Below are 17190 nucleotides of genomic sequence, written 5' to 3'. Positions count from 1 at the left end.
ACCTCCCGCCATCCGCCATGTTGTGTAAGCGGCGCGAACATGGTGCGCACAAGGTCGCCCAGTCATCAAAACATTACCAGTTCTTCACCCGCCACCCACCACAGCCGGCCCAAGTCAGTGATAGTGATAATTATGGTGAGGATATGGACTTATATGGACTTTGGGGAGTTTGACAAAGAGGCCCTGCAAGCCTCTGTGGTGGATAGTGATACAATTGATACAAGTGACACAGGTGAGGGCCAATAATCTGCCCTCTGCCTCGGAACCAACCGCCCATCACCGTGTGCCCAGCCATTTTTCCTACTAATGTATGTGTTAAAAAACCTAATATTATTGATATTTCTCTTAATTATTAATTGTGTGTGCATACCATCATAAAGTTAAGATAATATTTTTACTACAACATAGTTGTGTGTCGTCAAAAAGTGGAGTTTGGGGATCGGCCCGGACTCCATTTCAATTAATCCCATATGGTATGTTATTCACTTTACGCGTTTCTCACTTTACGCGGGACCCTCCGGGTTACATTAACCGGGTAAAGTGAGGGTTAACTGTATATATATTTTGTATGTCTGTGTAATATAGTTATGTTAAGTAATATTCGTTTGGTCTAACTCCTTACGGTATATTTTCACCCTTCCGGCATCACTCTTATTTTAATATACAATTACTTATTCCCTTAAATTCTTGTTTGCTATAGTCAGTACTCCCTTTAGAACATAAATTGAATTAATTAATTATCTTCCCTTTTGTGACTTACTTATTTCAACTTGTTCATACTTATTCAAGTACATTTAGTTGAGTAGGTTTTTGTGGGGATAATTATTGCCGTGTTCCCTATTTGTTCCTTTATTTGTTAATAACTTGGGGTAGGTTTCACTCCCCAGGTATAAAGGGTAGTGGGATCGCGACAGTACTATTGTACCTCAATCCCAACAGACTAGGCAAGAGAGGATAGATCAAATAGCGCCACATGTTAAGGTGATGGATCACCCTCAAGGCAAGACACGCCTTTTGGAACTGCTTGCTGACTACAGAAATATTGCAGCCTTGCCAGGGGAAAAACTAGGACAGACTGATTTAACATCCCATCACATATCGTTAAAGGAGGGAACAAATCCTATCTATGTACCAGCTTACAGACTACCGCTTAGCCAGCTCTGTAGTTCAGGGTATGGTGCAAGATATGTTGGATGAGAATGTTGTTACCCATTCTAGGTCCCCTTTTAATAGCCCTTTATTCCTCATCCCAAAGAAGGATGGTGGCTGGCGACCTGTTATTGATTTCAGGCACGTTAATGAATGTACGATTCCAGATAGGTACCCTATACCTGTCTTGAGTGACATATTGCAGTCCTCAGGTAAGGATAATGCTGTATTTAGCAACTTAGATTTGCATAGTGGGTATTGGCAGATACCACTCGATGAGAAATCACGAGAGGTCACGGCATTCTGTACGCCCCTGGGCCACTTAGAGTTCCTACGGATGCCTTTTGGTCTCAGGAATGCCCCACTGACATTTCAAAGAATGATCAACACCCTGTTTGCCGGATTGATTGGTACCACAGTCTGCGCTTATTTGGATGATCTAATAGTAGTCAGTAAGGACGTTGATACCAATCTGATTAAACTGCGTGAAGTGTTAGAAAAAATTTTCACAGCAGGTCTTAAGATTACACTTTCAAAATGTGAGTTTTTAAAATCCAGAATCCATTTCCTTGGTCATGTAGTTGACGGTGGGGGTATTCATACAGTGGATGATAAAGTGAAAGCTGTATCTCAGTTCCCGCGTCCTACATCGGTTGATCAAGTGTGTAGTTTTCTTGCTTTATCTGGATATTATCGTTCTTTTATTAAGAACTATGCAACATTAGCATCACCCCTAACAAGGTTGCTTAAGAAAGATGCAATATTTGTCTGGGATGCTGAACACGAAAATAACTTTGCGGCATTGAAGATAGCGCTTACCAATGCCCCTGTTCTGGCATTCCCTGACTACACTCAACCTTTCACCCTCTGTACTGACGCTTTAGGACAAGGAATCGGGGCCATACTCATGCAAGAGGATTTGAGAGGAAAGTTTCGAGTGATAGCTTTTGCAAGTTGTAAACTTATTGATGCTGAAACACGTTATTCAGTAACGCATTTGGAAACGTTAGCTGTTGTGTGGGCACTAAAGAAGTTTAAGGACATTATCTTTGGATATAAGATAACTGCTCTCTATATACATGAAAAGTCGATAATCTGTGGGGTTCAGGATGTTTGGTTCACACTCAGGATGGAATGGAGAAAGGAAACTCACAATGTGCTCTCTCTATACATGTTGTATTGGATGTACAATGCAGCTTGGTGCTGGGAAGGCAGCATGGTTACAAGCGTGATGTAGAGAGAGCTGGTTGGTGAGGATGCTCAGAGAAGGACAGCTTGTGGGTCGCCATGCTCGCCAGCGGGAGAGAGGACCGCCAGGCAGGCGGAGGAGCGAGGGCCGCCAGGCAGCGGCGGAGGAGGAGGTGTTGCTGGCTGCGGCTGTAGGTAGAAAGAGGCAGGTCACCACGACGTCAGGTCTTAAATAGCGGGGGTAGGCGTGGCTTAGTAGTTGACCCCCGCTCCGTGGTGTATGGCGGCGCTGGTTGACCTAGACCACGAGGCATACACTGGGGAATTGGTGGGGTCGGCTAGGCAGCGACAAACAGCGTTTGTAGGGGAGAATTCCACTACAATACTCCTTCCTTCCCTCCAGGCGGTGTAGGAGACTTGTTGTCTGCAGAGTTGCTTAGCACATGTGAGGCAGAACGGGCGGTGCATGCCTCATGTGAGACAACGGCGATGGCGTGGATGAGCCGGTCGCTGGATACAACTGTCTATATACACACTATCTGTGGGAGAAGAGAGGGAGAAAAAGGGTGTGTGGAGGCGATGAATGTTGTGCTTCCCTCACGGCAGGTACAGAGTCGTCAGATGCGCCTGCTGGGGTGTGTGGGCCTGGGTCAGGGGCAGGGGCTCCGTCAGCAGAAGCGGGTGAGGGCTCGTGACAGCAGCTGGGTCCACGACAGCAGCAGGGTGCAGGACATTAGCAGGGAGTACCTGAGGGAGAAAAGAGGGGTGTGTGGGTCCGCACTCAGGAACAGAGGCCGCATCAGGGGCGGCAGGGGTTACTGCTGGGCCGGGGTCGGCATCTGATGCAGGACGGGTGTGCTGGGGTCGGTAGGACGTGGTGCTTGGGGGCAGGAAGAGGAGCTGGTGTCTGCTTAGAGTAGCAGAGCTGCTCTAGGGTGTCTAACCTGCGGTGTAGAGACAGTAGTTGTAGAGCCGATGAGAGCTGCTTCTGTGTGGATAAGCCAATCTTCCATGTTGCTTGAAGACTGGGAGCGTGATCAGTTTCTCCTCCATCCTGTTTGAGTGCGAATCTCCGGGAGTCACCATTTGTGGGGGTATGAGATTGTTTGGTTCACACTCAGGATGGGTTGGAGAAAGGAAACTCACAATGTGCTCTCTATATACATGTTGTATTGTATGTACAATGCAGCTTGGTGCTGGGAAGGCAGCATGGTTACAAGCGTGATGTAGAGAGAGCTGGTTGGTGAGGATGCTCAGAGAAGGACAGCTTGTGGGTCGCCATGCTCGCCAGCGGGAGAGAGGACCGCCAGGCAGGCGGAGGAGTGAGGGCCGCCAGGCAGCGGCGGAGGAGGAGGTATTGCTGGCTGCAGCTGTAGGTAGAAAGAGGGTGATCACCACGAGGTCAGGTCTTAAATAGCGGGGGTAGGCGTGGCTTAGCAGTTGACCCCCGCTCCGTGGTGTATGGCGGCGCTGGTTGACCTAGACCACGAGGCATACACTGGGGAATTGGTGGGGTCGGCTAGGCAGCGACAAACAGCGTTTGTAGGGGCGAATTCTATGATAATCTACTTCGCAAAATTAGGTAATATTTCCCCCAAAATTCGAAAATCTACTTCCCCGAAAAGTCGATAATCTATATTTACTTCTACTAATTTTCTCTCATAACCAATAGGCATGTGGTCCTGTATATTTATACTATCACTACAACTTATATTAATATTACTCTAATATCAGTCTCTACAGTCAGTCCACACAGTTCTCCAAAACATACAGCCCTCCAACACAGTCCTCCAACACACACAGTCCTCCAGAGCCCTCAATCACACACAGTCAGCCAGGCCCCACACACACACCCTCTACTGCCCAGTGTAGGAGCACAGTGTTGAATGAGTGCGCGGCTGCGTGCCTGGCGGCTGCGGACAACCCCACACCCACACCAGTACTTACCTCCGAACTTGTAAGCAGGGTCAACACCCCTTCAGCCGAGCAGTACCTCACAAGACATCAGGGACCTGCTGCAAACTTTGGTCCGTAGAATGGACACCATTGAACAGTTCTGCTCCTCCATGCCTGCTGCTGGACCTGGTCCTAACTCACGCACCACGTCCTACCGACCCCAACACACCCGTCCTGCCTCAGACGCCGCCCCCAGCCCCCAGCACAGTGTATCTACCCCCTGTTGGTACCATCAACGTTTTGGTGCTAATGCTAGATGCTGTGAGGCCCCCTGCAACCACACGGGGAAGCTACATCGACGGAGACGGGTAGGCGCCATACCCTCCGCCACTATCAAGCAGCACATCACACGCCTTACTTCTGACCTTGACCACTTCACTCCTGCTGCCCGTCACGACCTACCACAAACACTACGTCAAGCGGTTTCTGCATTCAAGGCTACTGCCCCACGCCAGCCTTTCCACCGCCCTGAACACATTCATCCCACACCTCCGCTAGTCTGCCCACAATTACCCCTTGCAGCACCACCTCGCCCACATTTCTGGGCACCCTCTTTTCTTCCTCAGGTAACCACTGCGCCTGTCTTGCACCCTCCTGCTGTCATGGACCCTCCTCCAGACGTGGCCCCTGCTCCTGACGCGGACCCAGACACCCCACCCTGCGCCACTGAGGACTGCATACCCGCTGCGAGAGAAGCACCACATTCCTCGCCTGTAAAACCTTCTCTTATCCACAAACCGACTCCTCCCTCTACTTCTCCCACAGACCTCGTGTCTCTAGACAGAGTCGTCTCCGGTAGCCGCCGGCTCATCCACACCCCCGCCCGTTATGTCTCACATGTGGGATACAACCCTGCCGACAACGAGTCTCCCGCCCGGAGGGGAGGGGGAGTATTATAGTGGATTCCTTCCCTACAAACGCCATGTCGCTGACTGGCCGACCCCCCGCGAATCTACCAGCGTATCCCTCGTGGTCAAGGTCAGGTAACCAGCGACACCGAACAAAGCGGGGGCCTACCATCAAACCAAGCCTACCCCCGCTATATAAGACCACACCTGGCCGTGACCTGCCCCTTCTTCTAGCTACAGCCGCAGCAAGCAACACCTCCTCTGAGCACCCTCACCAACTAGCTCTCCCTACTCACGCTTGTAACCACGCTGCCTCCTCCCAGCACCAGCCACCAAGCTGCACTGTACATCCAATATAATATGTATACAGAGAGCACATTGTGAGTTTCCTTTCTCCATCCCATCCTGAGTGTGAACCAACAACTCGTACCCCACAATAGCAGGGCGGCGAAGGTTATCAAGTGCGTATTTATTTATCAGTCATTTTGAGGGAGTTTAAGTTTATTGCTTATAAAATGTCACTGAAATGACTTGGCAAATATACGGTAACTTACATAGCTGGAATTCTTGTAACATTGTGATTAATTTGAGTACAAACATCACATAGTTTGCACTAGACATAAAAATTTTAGTAATTAACTTAGTACATTTGAGTACAGGTTTGCCCCGAGGACAATTATTTCTTTAACTTTTTTCACAATATGTATGTAGGATGGTGTGCATGTAAATGAGTAAAAATAAATGAAGGTATACAGGTATACAGTCTCTCCCGACGACCAGGTCGTAAGTCGAAAAGGCGAAATTAATACTGTACATAGAAATTCTAAAATGAAATACGGTACAGTAAAAGTAATCAACAATGAAAAATGAATAAAGTGTTACTGTGCACTTACCTTTAATGTAGTCAGCTGGATGCACAAGGGGCCTCAATAATTTTTAATTAAACATGGAGACTACATTAATTGAATGAAGCAGAGGAGGAGACATGGCTGGGTGGGTCATCAATTTCGCTTTCTTCAGACAGGCTAACATACTTGCTTGTTGAAAGTATTGGATCATCTTTAGGGAGTGAGGAGACAGCACTGGTGGGGCGTGAGGAGACAGCAGTGGGGGACTTCTTAAAATATATGTCCAATTTAGACTGCACAGTTTGCCTTTTCATTTCATTGTAAATCTCCCTGTAGCAAGCAAGTGCATCTTGGATCATTCTGTCAACTTTTGCAAAACGCTCAACATTTTGATCCATTTCTTCAAACATTTGCATCCCCTTATTAATAGTCTGCCATTTGTTTCACTGAAAACTTTTTGCAGGGTGCAGGTTCTTCTTCTACATTTTGTCTCTTTTCTTCCTCTGCAATTTTCTGTGCATCCAGTTCAATAAGATCCTCGTTACTTAGCTCTTCTGCTGCACTTTCAACCAACTGCTCAACATCTTCATTATCAATTTCTAACTCCAGCTGTTGACTCATCTGCACTATCTTGTTACTAAACTCAGAAATTACTTCATCTTCATTAAATCCTCTGAAACTGTTCACATATCTTTTCAGGACCTTCTTCCATTTTCCATTCATGCATCGACCTATATGATGCTGCAGCTATGTTCTTTATAGATTGCTAAATGTTGTAGTCCTTCCAAAACTCTCTGAGAGTTTTCTCACCTTCAGTAGCAGCAACAGCCTAAGCGAAGGTCATACGTAAATAATACGCTTTAGAAGCAGCAATAGCACCTTGATCCACAGGTTGGATGATAGAGGTAGTGTTAGGTGGAAGGTAGACTACCTTTTAACATCAGGGGTGCAGGTCATCCAGGTGTGGTGGGTGTCCCTGAGCATTATCTAAAATTAATAAAATCTTGAACGCAACCCCTTGTTGCAGACAATACTCCTCGGCTCGTGGAATAAAACAACTCAAGAACCAATCCTCAAACAGTGCTAAGGTCATCCTTGCTTTCTTATTACTGTGATAAAACACTGGCAGTGTGTGTTTGCTGACATTTTAAAAATCCCTGGGGTTCTCTGAATGATGTATCATGAAGGGTTTTACCTTGAAACCAGCTACATTTCCCCCCCAACAGAAGTGTGATTCGGTCCTTGAATGCCTTGAATCCCGGCATGGTTTTCGCCTCTTTGTGGATGTATGTCCGTTCTGGCATGCACTTCCAGTATAAGCCAGTTTCATCCACATTAAATATTTGCTCAGGCAAATAATTTCCCTCCACGATGACACGATCTAGCTCCTCGTTAAAAGCTTCGGCAGCACCCACATCAGCACTTGCTGCCTCTCCACTCACCTTTACACTATGTAAACTGTAACATTTCTTAAACCTTTGGAACCACCCATGACTTGCTCTGAAGTTTTGGTCACACTCATCTCCTGCCTGCTCTTTCAGGCTTTCGAAAAGGCTTCTTGCCTTAGCCCGTATGGTTAGAAGGCTTAAGGGGACAGGCTTTTGCAGCTGATCTTCCATCCACATCACAAGTAATTTTTCCATCTCATGAAGAGGACCTTGTCTTTTTTTCGTTATTATTGTTCCCTTTATAGGTGCTGATCCTTTCACTACCTCCCGAATTCGTTCCTTGTTCTTCAAAATTGTTGATATCGTCGAGTGAGAGAGGCCTAGGTTGCGTGAAATGGTTGCTACCGTTTTTCCATTTCATATTGCATTATTATTTTCATTTTCATCTCAAAAGTAATTGACTGTCTCTTTTTCTTCTCAGTACCACGAGAACTCTCACTTTTACCCTTGCCAACCATTTTAAAGGGAATTAAATGCAAAAATTTTGACAGTACACAGCGTGATCACTAACAACAACAACGACGGCCAAACACCAACCGAGTGGGCTACGGCGTGGATGCTGTACACCACGAGGCGGCCCAGTCCATGTTGTCGTACGGGTTCACATTACAACCAAACGTTTTGGGACTCGAAAATACGTAAAGTGAATAATATTTTATACGACCATGGCGGTCGTATGTCCGGGTTGTCGTAAGTCGAGGAAAGACTGTATCTACCTGAAAATACGAGTTGAAAAACAACCATAACACCTCACAACTTGGCCCAGTAGCCTGCCTGGTGGTTGCTGTGATGAGTCTAACTTGGCTGCTGTGTTGCTCAGTTTACCCAGCCAAGTTGGCGAAACAAGCAGTGACGTGGTCTGCGACATCTCTTGTGTCGTAGATGCGCAGAGTCGTGTTTGTGAGCCACTCAGCTAGGCCGTGCACCCCTCCCCTACCTACCTAACGTCCTCTCCCCAGTGTTTGAATCTGCTATTCCAGTTTGTCCGCTCGAACGGAATCGCATTTATTTACCGTCATCGCTATACTTGGTGCTCGGGAATGCATCCCTATTTAACCCAGGTATTACTCCCTCCGTTATACGAGTTTTCACTGTACGAGCAGACTCCATGGAACATACCTACTCGTATCATTGAGATTTTACTGTAGTATGTACTTATAAGAGTTTCAGTAATTTTGTACAGTACGGTACTTGTGTTATGGAACATTATCACAATGTGCAGCAAACTTGCTTGTGGAGGCAATGTTACGAGCCTGCCAGCCCTACTAAAAAGGAAAATACTCATACTCTGTTTTAAGATATAAAATGCTAATATTTTTGTGCATATCCGAGGTAACCAAAGCTCTGGAAATGGAGCTTCAGGGTTAAATGACCAATTACAAGGAGTGACAAACATGTAAGGGTTCTGAATCTTTGGGCCCCTGCTACTTCAACCCAAGAAAGAAACTTTGTACAGTATGCTCTTTCCCTCTCGAGCAAGGTTGTCAACACAGAATCTTTTAACTTCATGTATATAAGTGAGGGAAAAAAAAAATCATATTTGAAGTATAATTTAGTTGTATAAAAATTTATTCTGTAAATAAATAGATAATACAAAGGACATGGAATCCCTTACACACAATTAACCAGTTAGTTACATTCTCTGCCTCGTTGAGATCTTGTTAAAAAGAACACATGACCTAAATGTATCCAACTTTCTGTTGTCAAAGCAGTTAAACTAAGAAGTACAGTAAACCCTCGCACTTCCAGACAATTAGGGGGGAAAGGGCGTCAGGATGTTGCAAATGTTCGAATAGACTGTGTGATGAAGGTGCATTAATGATAATAACAATAATAATATGGTATTAATTATAACAGTAATGAAAGTATTAAATAATAATACAGCAATAACAAGAACAATAATAATTATGTCAATGTATTACTCTATAAACGGCACGCGGTGAGTAATGGTGGGAGATGCAGACAGGGTCCATTTTAGCAGCGGCAGAGTAAAGGTGACAGGCGTACGGACTGAGAGACCAGATATGAATTTCCCACATCCAAACCAACCGAAATCCGGATCTGAGAGGTCCGGAAGTGTGAAGGGTTTACTGTCGATAGAATTATCTTATAAACAACTGCAAAACAATTGACTGATCAGATGAACATCACCTTTCAACCCCATAAGGATCAGGTATTTCCAGCTTCCACTGAATACATAATATATGTCCTTAAGACAAGGATATTCTCACCAAGGCTTAGAGAAGCATATAAGTTCCTAATTTTACCCTGAGGTTTGCCCTTAAAGTCTTTATAGACTTCAACTTTCCATTTACAAAGGATTTTCATTTGAGAATTAGCAACTGTTGTAACAGATCATATAGTAAATGCACCAAAATATTATTTCATGAGCTATCTCTTATGTACATGGAGATGACTCAGAAAAGAGTGAAGGAAGTGAACCTGGTGGACCTTCTCAGTAATACAGTAACTATGAGAAACTTAAGGTATGGATGGATCAAGGACAAGAGAAATAGCCTCTAGAGCACCATTAATGATTCATTTTCAGGCTACTTCCATACTCGTATATCAAATTCCTGGTCCAGTTCAACCTTAAGTTCTGAATATACTGGGAACTTGCTATTTCTTGTTTAGCTACAGTTGGTCTGACCTACCCACCAACATCACTGTGTAAACTAATCAGCTGAAGACCCCATGATTCAAATTCCAGTTACTGTACATTCTTAAGGTATCTACAGAAGCCAAATGTTTCACTTCAGTTTGAGTTAAGACCAATGCACATGAGGGCTAATGTCACATATCTGAAATTTCACTGTGTTAGTGAGATGTTTGGTCAGACTCTAGTTTGTCAAGATTCTGCATGTGACACCTTGCTCTAAGTGTGGGAAACAGTTTATTTTATACAAGAAGATACTGTACATCAAATAATAGATGATAGCATGTATATACTGTAAATCAATACATACATATACATAAATCTATACTGTATATACATGTCCAGTAGCTAAAACAACTATCTGTGCATACTTTGTGGGAAACAATATGAGATCATGGACGATAAAATTTGGTATATGAAGGTTGTCACTAGTCACACGTATAATTTGGAGCATATCGACCCCCACCTGCACAGATAGTTGTTTTAGCTACTGTACATAAATATCTAAATTAGACTAACAGTATATTGGTTAATTTTAAGGTGGCAAAAAGTACATTTTACTTAGTTCTTGAGTGAGAAAAAAAAAGAAGCTATACAGGTATTTTAGTTAGTTCTTGAGGGAGAAAACAAAAGTAAGAAAGGGGAAAATGGAATAACTGTGCAGAGAGAGAAAAGAAAAACATAAGACAAAATAAAAAAGGGGATGACATAAGGTAAAGAACAGAAAATATACATATGTAGGTACACAAATACTGTACAGTATGAAGGTTGCTATATTTACCTAAGACATCTTGGAACAGCTGCACTTGAAAGGTTAAGCATGTATGTATTCTCGGTCAATACATTACAGTGATAATGCAATGATAATACTTTTTATAAATTATGGCAGAAGCTGCCTTTAATTTCCATCAAGATTTTCATAATTACAAAAGCTTTAAGACAAACATCTACAGTAATGACATAAATAATGACAACACTGACCCTCATACTGATGCAGCCAGTGTACTGCCTAGTTTATAATTTACAAAGAATATGACTATGGTCTCATCAGAAGTGAAACTATACAGTTACTCTATTTTTCAGAATGGAACAAGTTAATTACGTAGTACAAAATACGATAACTAAACAATATTTGTAAGAATATTTCATGTTGAATTCCTGAGAATATAATTTATAGTTGAAGGATTTCTACAGCTGCCTCTTCCAGCTATAAAATTAGTCTTTAGAAATAATAGTTTCATGAGTATGTATTTGGTTCCATTATAAAATGAGACCATGTAATTTTAAACTAGTACAGTATTTCTTGTGTAGGAAACATTCTCCTTTTGGATAATTATTAATATTTCTTCTAAGAATGACACTCTTCAAGTACTACAACATTTCTTACCTGATATAAATAATTTTTACCATCCTTTTACAGTACAGTGCCTGCATCTGCATTTTGTATTTAAAAAAATTATTTTATTTTCCAAGTTTTTGAAGTAAACAGTTTTTTGTTTGGTAAAATATTTGGTTAAACATAACATTGTCCTTTTTTTATAATTGTGTTAAATCATTCTTCTTTGGTATACAGTACATCATTTTAGAATACTTCTTGTTAAGATAAGATCTTGTCATATTTGATTGTCCACCTTGAAGTAGAAATGTAAAACATTTAATTTTTTACCATACAGCATTTACATTCTTATAGGAAAACTAGAGAAGTAACAACTTGTTTTTTGCTTGAGTGTCATGTGGGTGAAATAAAACTTGTATAAGTGACTATATATTCCACTGAATAAAAGAAGTACTGTATAGAACTGTACGGTACAGTATAAGGTACAGTATCTTTACTCCACATGAAATCTCATTTTGTGTAGAGAGAAGCGAAAATATAATCTTTTGTAGGCAAACATAACAGCAATTTTCACTTATGCCAATATTTTGTAACATGACACACTGAATACTGTAGCAGAAATATAACCAAAGGGGCAGACCTCCCTATACTGGTAACAGTACCCAAAACTCTGCCAAAGTTATCATTAGATGCAAAGATTGGAAACCATCTGAAAGTTCTCTGGTTTATTGACTAAACTTATTTCAGATATATGTAATTTCAAACTCCTTTTAAACTTTGATACCATGTCTACTGTTTTCGGTTTTTGTCTTAGCCTCCTTTAACTCCTAGGCTTTGGGTCACATCATATGTCATGCGTCTGTAGAGCTTTGAGTCGCATCATATGACGTTTTGATCATTGGCGGGCCTATTTTAATAAAAAGTGCAGGCCTGGTTAGATTATGTTGCCAAGTAAGTATTTATCTTTCACTCTCTCACACATGGGAGCCTTCCAGTCTCTTCTCGGCTTTTGTGATGTAGTCATATCACCCATGAACTCTACTCTCTTCACCACGAGTTTCCAACCCCCAAGTACGAGGCTAGTATCGTGATCAATACTGGAGTAGTAATAATGATTGGAAATAGTGTAAATATTAATAACATTATAAAACAAGTGTCCTGTACTTCATACCGCCTACAAATTAGTGCCGTTTATCTCATTACTGTCGAGTCACACACGCCACTTCACGAACATGCTTGACTCTTCTGAGCCCGTGTTGCCAACCTGAGGTAAGGACATGTATTTATTAACCTGTTTATACCATACATGGCCAGTTTGTAAGATTAGAATTTTTTTTATTTGTTTTTTAAATGTTCTCGTATATACCCACATGGGGAGGGGGGTATACCGACCATAGCCCGAAGCCCAGGGCTTAATATTGTTTCTAATATTTCATGGCCTAGTGAGGCCCTATGACTCATACAATATGGTACATCATTACTCCTGGTAAAGAGCCAATTTAAATTTTGGCATAAAACTCTTTTACCAATAAAAAATGTAGAAATTCTGAATTTTCACTACTTTCTTTATCTAATTCTTTACAAACATGGGCCCACTTTTAGTGTTTGAAGTATTTTTGTAAACTTACATTTAAGAAAGGTTTTCATATAAAGAGATTTCAATTTGTTAAAAATGCATTAAAAAATAAAAATATAATTCATTGCTTACTTCTAAAATGACCTGGCGACGATCTTGAATGTGTGCAAGTTTCACGTAAAATGATTAGCCTCGGGACAGTACATGACCATGAAGTAGACCCAGGAAAGAAGTACAGAAGCCAGCAACAATATATGGAACAGCTAATAAATATATAAGATTAAAACCGATTCATATAAATACTAAACCAGCCATATATGCACAGTGCACACCAGACAGGTTCTATTCAGGCAAAACCATGGCTGGTGAGGATTCTCATTACAACCCTGAGAAGGGATCACACTTTCACTGATAAAACTCTCAACTATCCTCTGAGAATAAACATTGTTATGAGCACCAACAAAGTATTTATATGCCTAAAGTAACTTAAAAGTTTTTATTTCTTTTGTTTATGTAACAAGAGTCTCAATCAGTTATTTGCAAGTACAGTCGGCCCTTAACATACACGGGATTAACTTACACGGATTGCCGCTGGAGGAATATACATTCAAAGGAATATACATTATTCAAATCGCGCGCGACACCACACACTGCACACCACACACATCGCCTGCGCCACCCCGCGTTCCCTCAGTCAGTCAGTCTCGCTGTAACCACGCTTGTGTTGACATCAGCATTGTAGTTGCAAAAATATTACATTTCCGTGAATGTATTATATCAAGCACAGTATGAATAGAATATCACTAATATAACAGTATTTTAACCGAAAAGTATTACAAAAAACGAGTAACATATCCTGAGCGTCGGAAGGTTAGATAAAGTCTTTTGTTTTCATGTAGTTTATCCTAATTTACATTGAAATACATTACGTTTCAGCAAAACTACTATTTATTTCTGAGAATATGGAAATGTAATATTTTTTTGCTGAAATGACGTACGTATTACAGTGGAAAGCGACGAAAGCAATGACTTTCGCTTTCTTTCGTTCAAAAGATGTTACCGTAATTGCTTTTCGAATGGTTTTCAGTTAAAAAACTGTTGTATTACAATAATATTCTATCCTAATTCACTTGTGATGCAACAGTTTTTTAACTGAAAACGATTCGAAAAACACGTGTACCGTCTAGCTGATACGGCAGAGCCCTGGTCGCAATCAGACCAGAAATTATGGTGAAATCTTTTAAGAAATGTGGTTTTTCGAATGCTCTTGATGGAACAGAAGACGACTTGTGGTGGGATTATGAGGCTAATGAGAGCGTGAATGAGGATGATATTAATGATCCTATGGCTGATGATGGTGTTGATCCATATGACGATGCTGTTCAAGGAGAGGACTGGGAGTAGCTGTTTGGTGCTGCAGATGATGACAAGGAAAATGATTTTGATGAATTTTAATGAAAATATTCAGAAATATGGTATCGTAGTATTTTTTCAATTTACGATAGAATATTATTGTAATACAACAGTTTTTCAACTGAAAACCATTCGAAAAGCAATTACAGTAAAATCTTTTGAACAACGAAAGAAAGCGCAAGTCATTGTTTTCGTCATGATTTTATCCCACTTTCCACTGTAATACGTACGTCATTTCAGCAAAAATATTACCGAATATATTCATTCAGTCACAGTTAAGGTAAAATATACCTGTGATGTAATATTTTAATGAAAATACCCGGTATTTAGAAATACGGTATCGTAGTTTTCTTTTGTTTCAAATTTAATTAACAAAGATTGATGTTTCAAATGTAATGAAAAAAAATTTATGTATCTATAAATAAACTTTAAAAAATGAATATTACAGTATATGTTTTACATCGTCCTGTGCTACCATACCATGCATTTGGCTACTTTGGACTTGCTATGATGACGCAAGAGATCTGCCCTGGCAACTGTAACGACACTCACAGCTGGTGGTACGTCGTTTCCATTGTTTACTGGTAGTTACTGGTAAATATGTTTCAACCTAACGAAACTATTATCCGTTTAGAGGTCGACCCTCAATTTTTTGCCAAAAAATTTGGTCTTAAAAACTCGAACTACACACAGGTATATATGGTAAATAAGGACATGGGGGGGCCAGGGGTGTTTTTAGGGAGGGGGGGGCAGCAAAAATACGCGGATTCTTAACATTTACGGGTATCTCTGTTACCTAACCCCCACGTATGTTAAGGGCCGACTGTACTGGCTAGTACTTTGGGTGGTCACTCCAGCCAAGGCATAAAGCAAAGGGCAAGAAAACTGCCTTAAACACCAGTAATGCAACATTCCTCCGTATAAATTTTTTCCACGTGACTTAATCCCTTAATATAATCCTAACTGAATGAATTCTCTTTCTGTACCAACAACTTACCTCAAGAATGCCACAGCTAGTTAAGTCTTTGTTTATTAGCTCTGCACAAGCAAAAAATGATGACACTGTTTATAAACAATAGAAAGTGCTATTCCTAGCTCTATTACTTTTAAGAAGAGACACTTCCCTGCCTCTCTTACATATCAACAATTAGTTGTTTACAATTAGCAAAAGACTAAGTCTTTAAGCAGCCATTTTCACCAGAAATGTCATTTGAAAAGCTGTGGTGAATACTTTGCTTTAATACTTTGATCATTCATCTTGTATTAAAAGATATTAACCTTTACCACTAGACCACTATCTATAGGCAATAATAATTGCATTAGGAAAGTCACTGTATATGGTATGAATGTGTGTGTGATGTTTGCTGACTCTTCTCTGATATAAAATAATAAAATCAGCATTTCCATTGTACTGTAAAATGTTTCTACCCATAATCACAATACAATAAACTGTATGAATATCACATGGTAGTCGTGTAAAACACAAGCTTTAGGAACACTCTAAAATCAGAAGCCTACAAAACAACAAATTAGTATTAATAATATTCAAAATAAATTCCTCCAGGCAATAGTAACAGTGCACCAACTCTTGAAAAAAAAGCAAAATATTCACAAAACTGTTTCCTCTACCTTTATTGAAATACTTCTGAATGCTATTTTGTTAAAAATTATGTGGAACACTGTTGTAGATATAATGTGGTGTGATTTTGAAGCTAAGCAAACCTGCTGTCTTCCAGGGAGTCAATAACACGCAACTTGTGGCCATACCTGAAGAAGAGAGAATAATTATGACACAGTTTCACAACTTCTATCAACACCAACTTGACAAAAATAAAGCAGAGATATTGATATCCCATTTTTTGACAACCCTTAACAGAGCACTTCAAATATATTTACTCCCTAAGCAATTGGTTTAAGTTCCAGGGGAACTTGACTTTAGAGGCTGGGATTAATCTAAGCAATTAGTAAACCTCCCCTACTGCAATGTAACACTAAGAACAAACATAAGGAAGCAAAATATTTTCCATTACAGGAAGTACAGGCAGAAAATTGGGTGAAAACAATATGGTATGTCGGGAAAACAATTGTGAATCTTGTCTTCTATCAGGGTCATACTGGTCTTTCAGGATTTAACTCCCATTCATTCCTGGCAGACATCTACAATACACAAACCAATGGGGTGGAAGGCAGGTGTCTAAGAGAGATTTGTTGGGAAATAAAGGGAAGATACACAATGAAAACCCAAGGGCTTTTTAAAATGTCAGCAAACACACACTGCCAGTGTTTTATCACAGTAATAAGAAAGCAAGGATGACCTTAGCACTGTTTGAGGATTGGTTCTTGAGTTGTTTTATTCCACGAGTCGAGGAGTATTGTCTGCAACCTATGGTTGTGTTCGAGATTTTATTAATTTTAGATAATGCTCAGGGACACCCACCACACCTGGAAGACCTGCACCCCTGATGTTAAAAGGTAGTCTACCTTCCACCTAACACTACCTCTATCATCCAACCCATGGATCAAGGTACTATTGCTGCTTTTAAAGCGTATTATTTACCTACGACCTTCGCTCAGGCTGTTGCTGCTACTGAAGGTGAGAAAAAGCTCAGAGTTTTGGAAGGACTACAACATTTTGAAATGTACAAAGAACATAGCTGCAGCATGGGATGAGGTTATAGGTCAATGCATGAATGGAATATGGAAGAAGGTCCTGAAAAGATGTGTGAACAGTTTCAGAGGATCTAATGAAGATGAAGTAATTTCTGAGATTAG

General features: G+C 41.1%; 1 protein-coding gene and 1 long non-coding RNA gene across 2 annotated transcripts in view; both read right to left on the bottom strand.

The window, feature by feature from the left end:
* Positions 1 to 8976: 8976 nt before the first annotated feature.
* On the bottom strand, positions 8977 to 14004 carry LOC121858585. The gene is made up of 2 exons (XR_006087470.1): positions 13138 to 14004; positions 8977 to 12693 (listed from the first exon to the last, which is right to left on the bottom strand). It is a non-coding gene; the product is annotated as an uncharacterized LOC121858585 (long non-coding RNA).
* Positions 14005 to 15432: 1428 nt separating this feature from the next.
* The window catches only part of LOC121858584 (uncharacterized protein C05D11.1-like), a 37524-nt gene continuing 35766 nt past the window's right edge, over positions 15433 to 17190 (bottom strand). Inside the window, exon 19 of the mRNA XM_042355075.1 lies at positions 15433 to 16185. Coding sequence (XP_042211009.1) covers positions 16131 to 16185 — 55 coding nt within the window. The 3' untranslated portion in view covers positions 15433 to 16130. The remainder of the gene's footprint in view (positions 16186 to 17190) is intronic.

This window comes from Homarus americanus, unplaced genomic scaffold (genome assembly GCF_018991925.1).
Source record: "Homarus americanus isolate GMGI-L3 unplaced genomic scaffold, GMGI_Hamer_2.0 scaffold74, whole genome shotgun sequence".
NCBI lineage: Eukaryota > Metazoa > Arthropoda > Malacostraca > Decapoda > Nephropidae > Homarus > Homarus americanus.
This window is presented reverse-complemented; position numbering and strand designations above follow the sequence as displayed.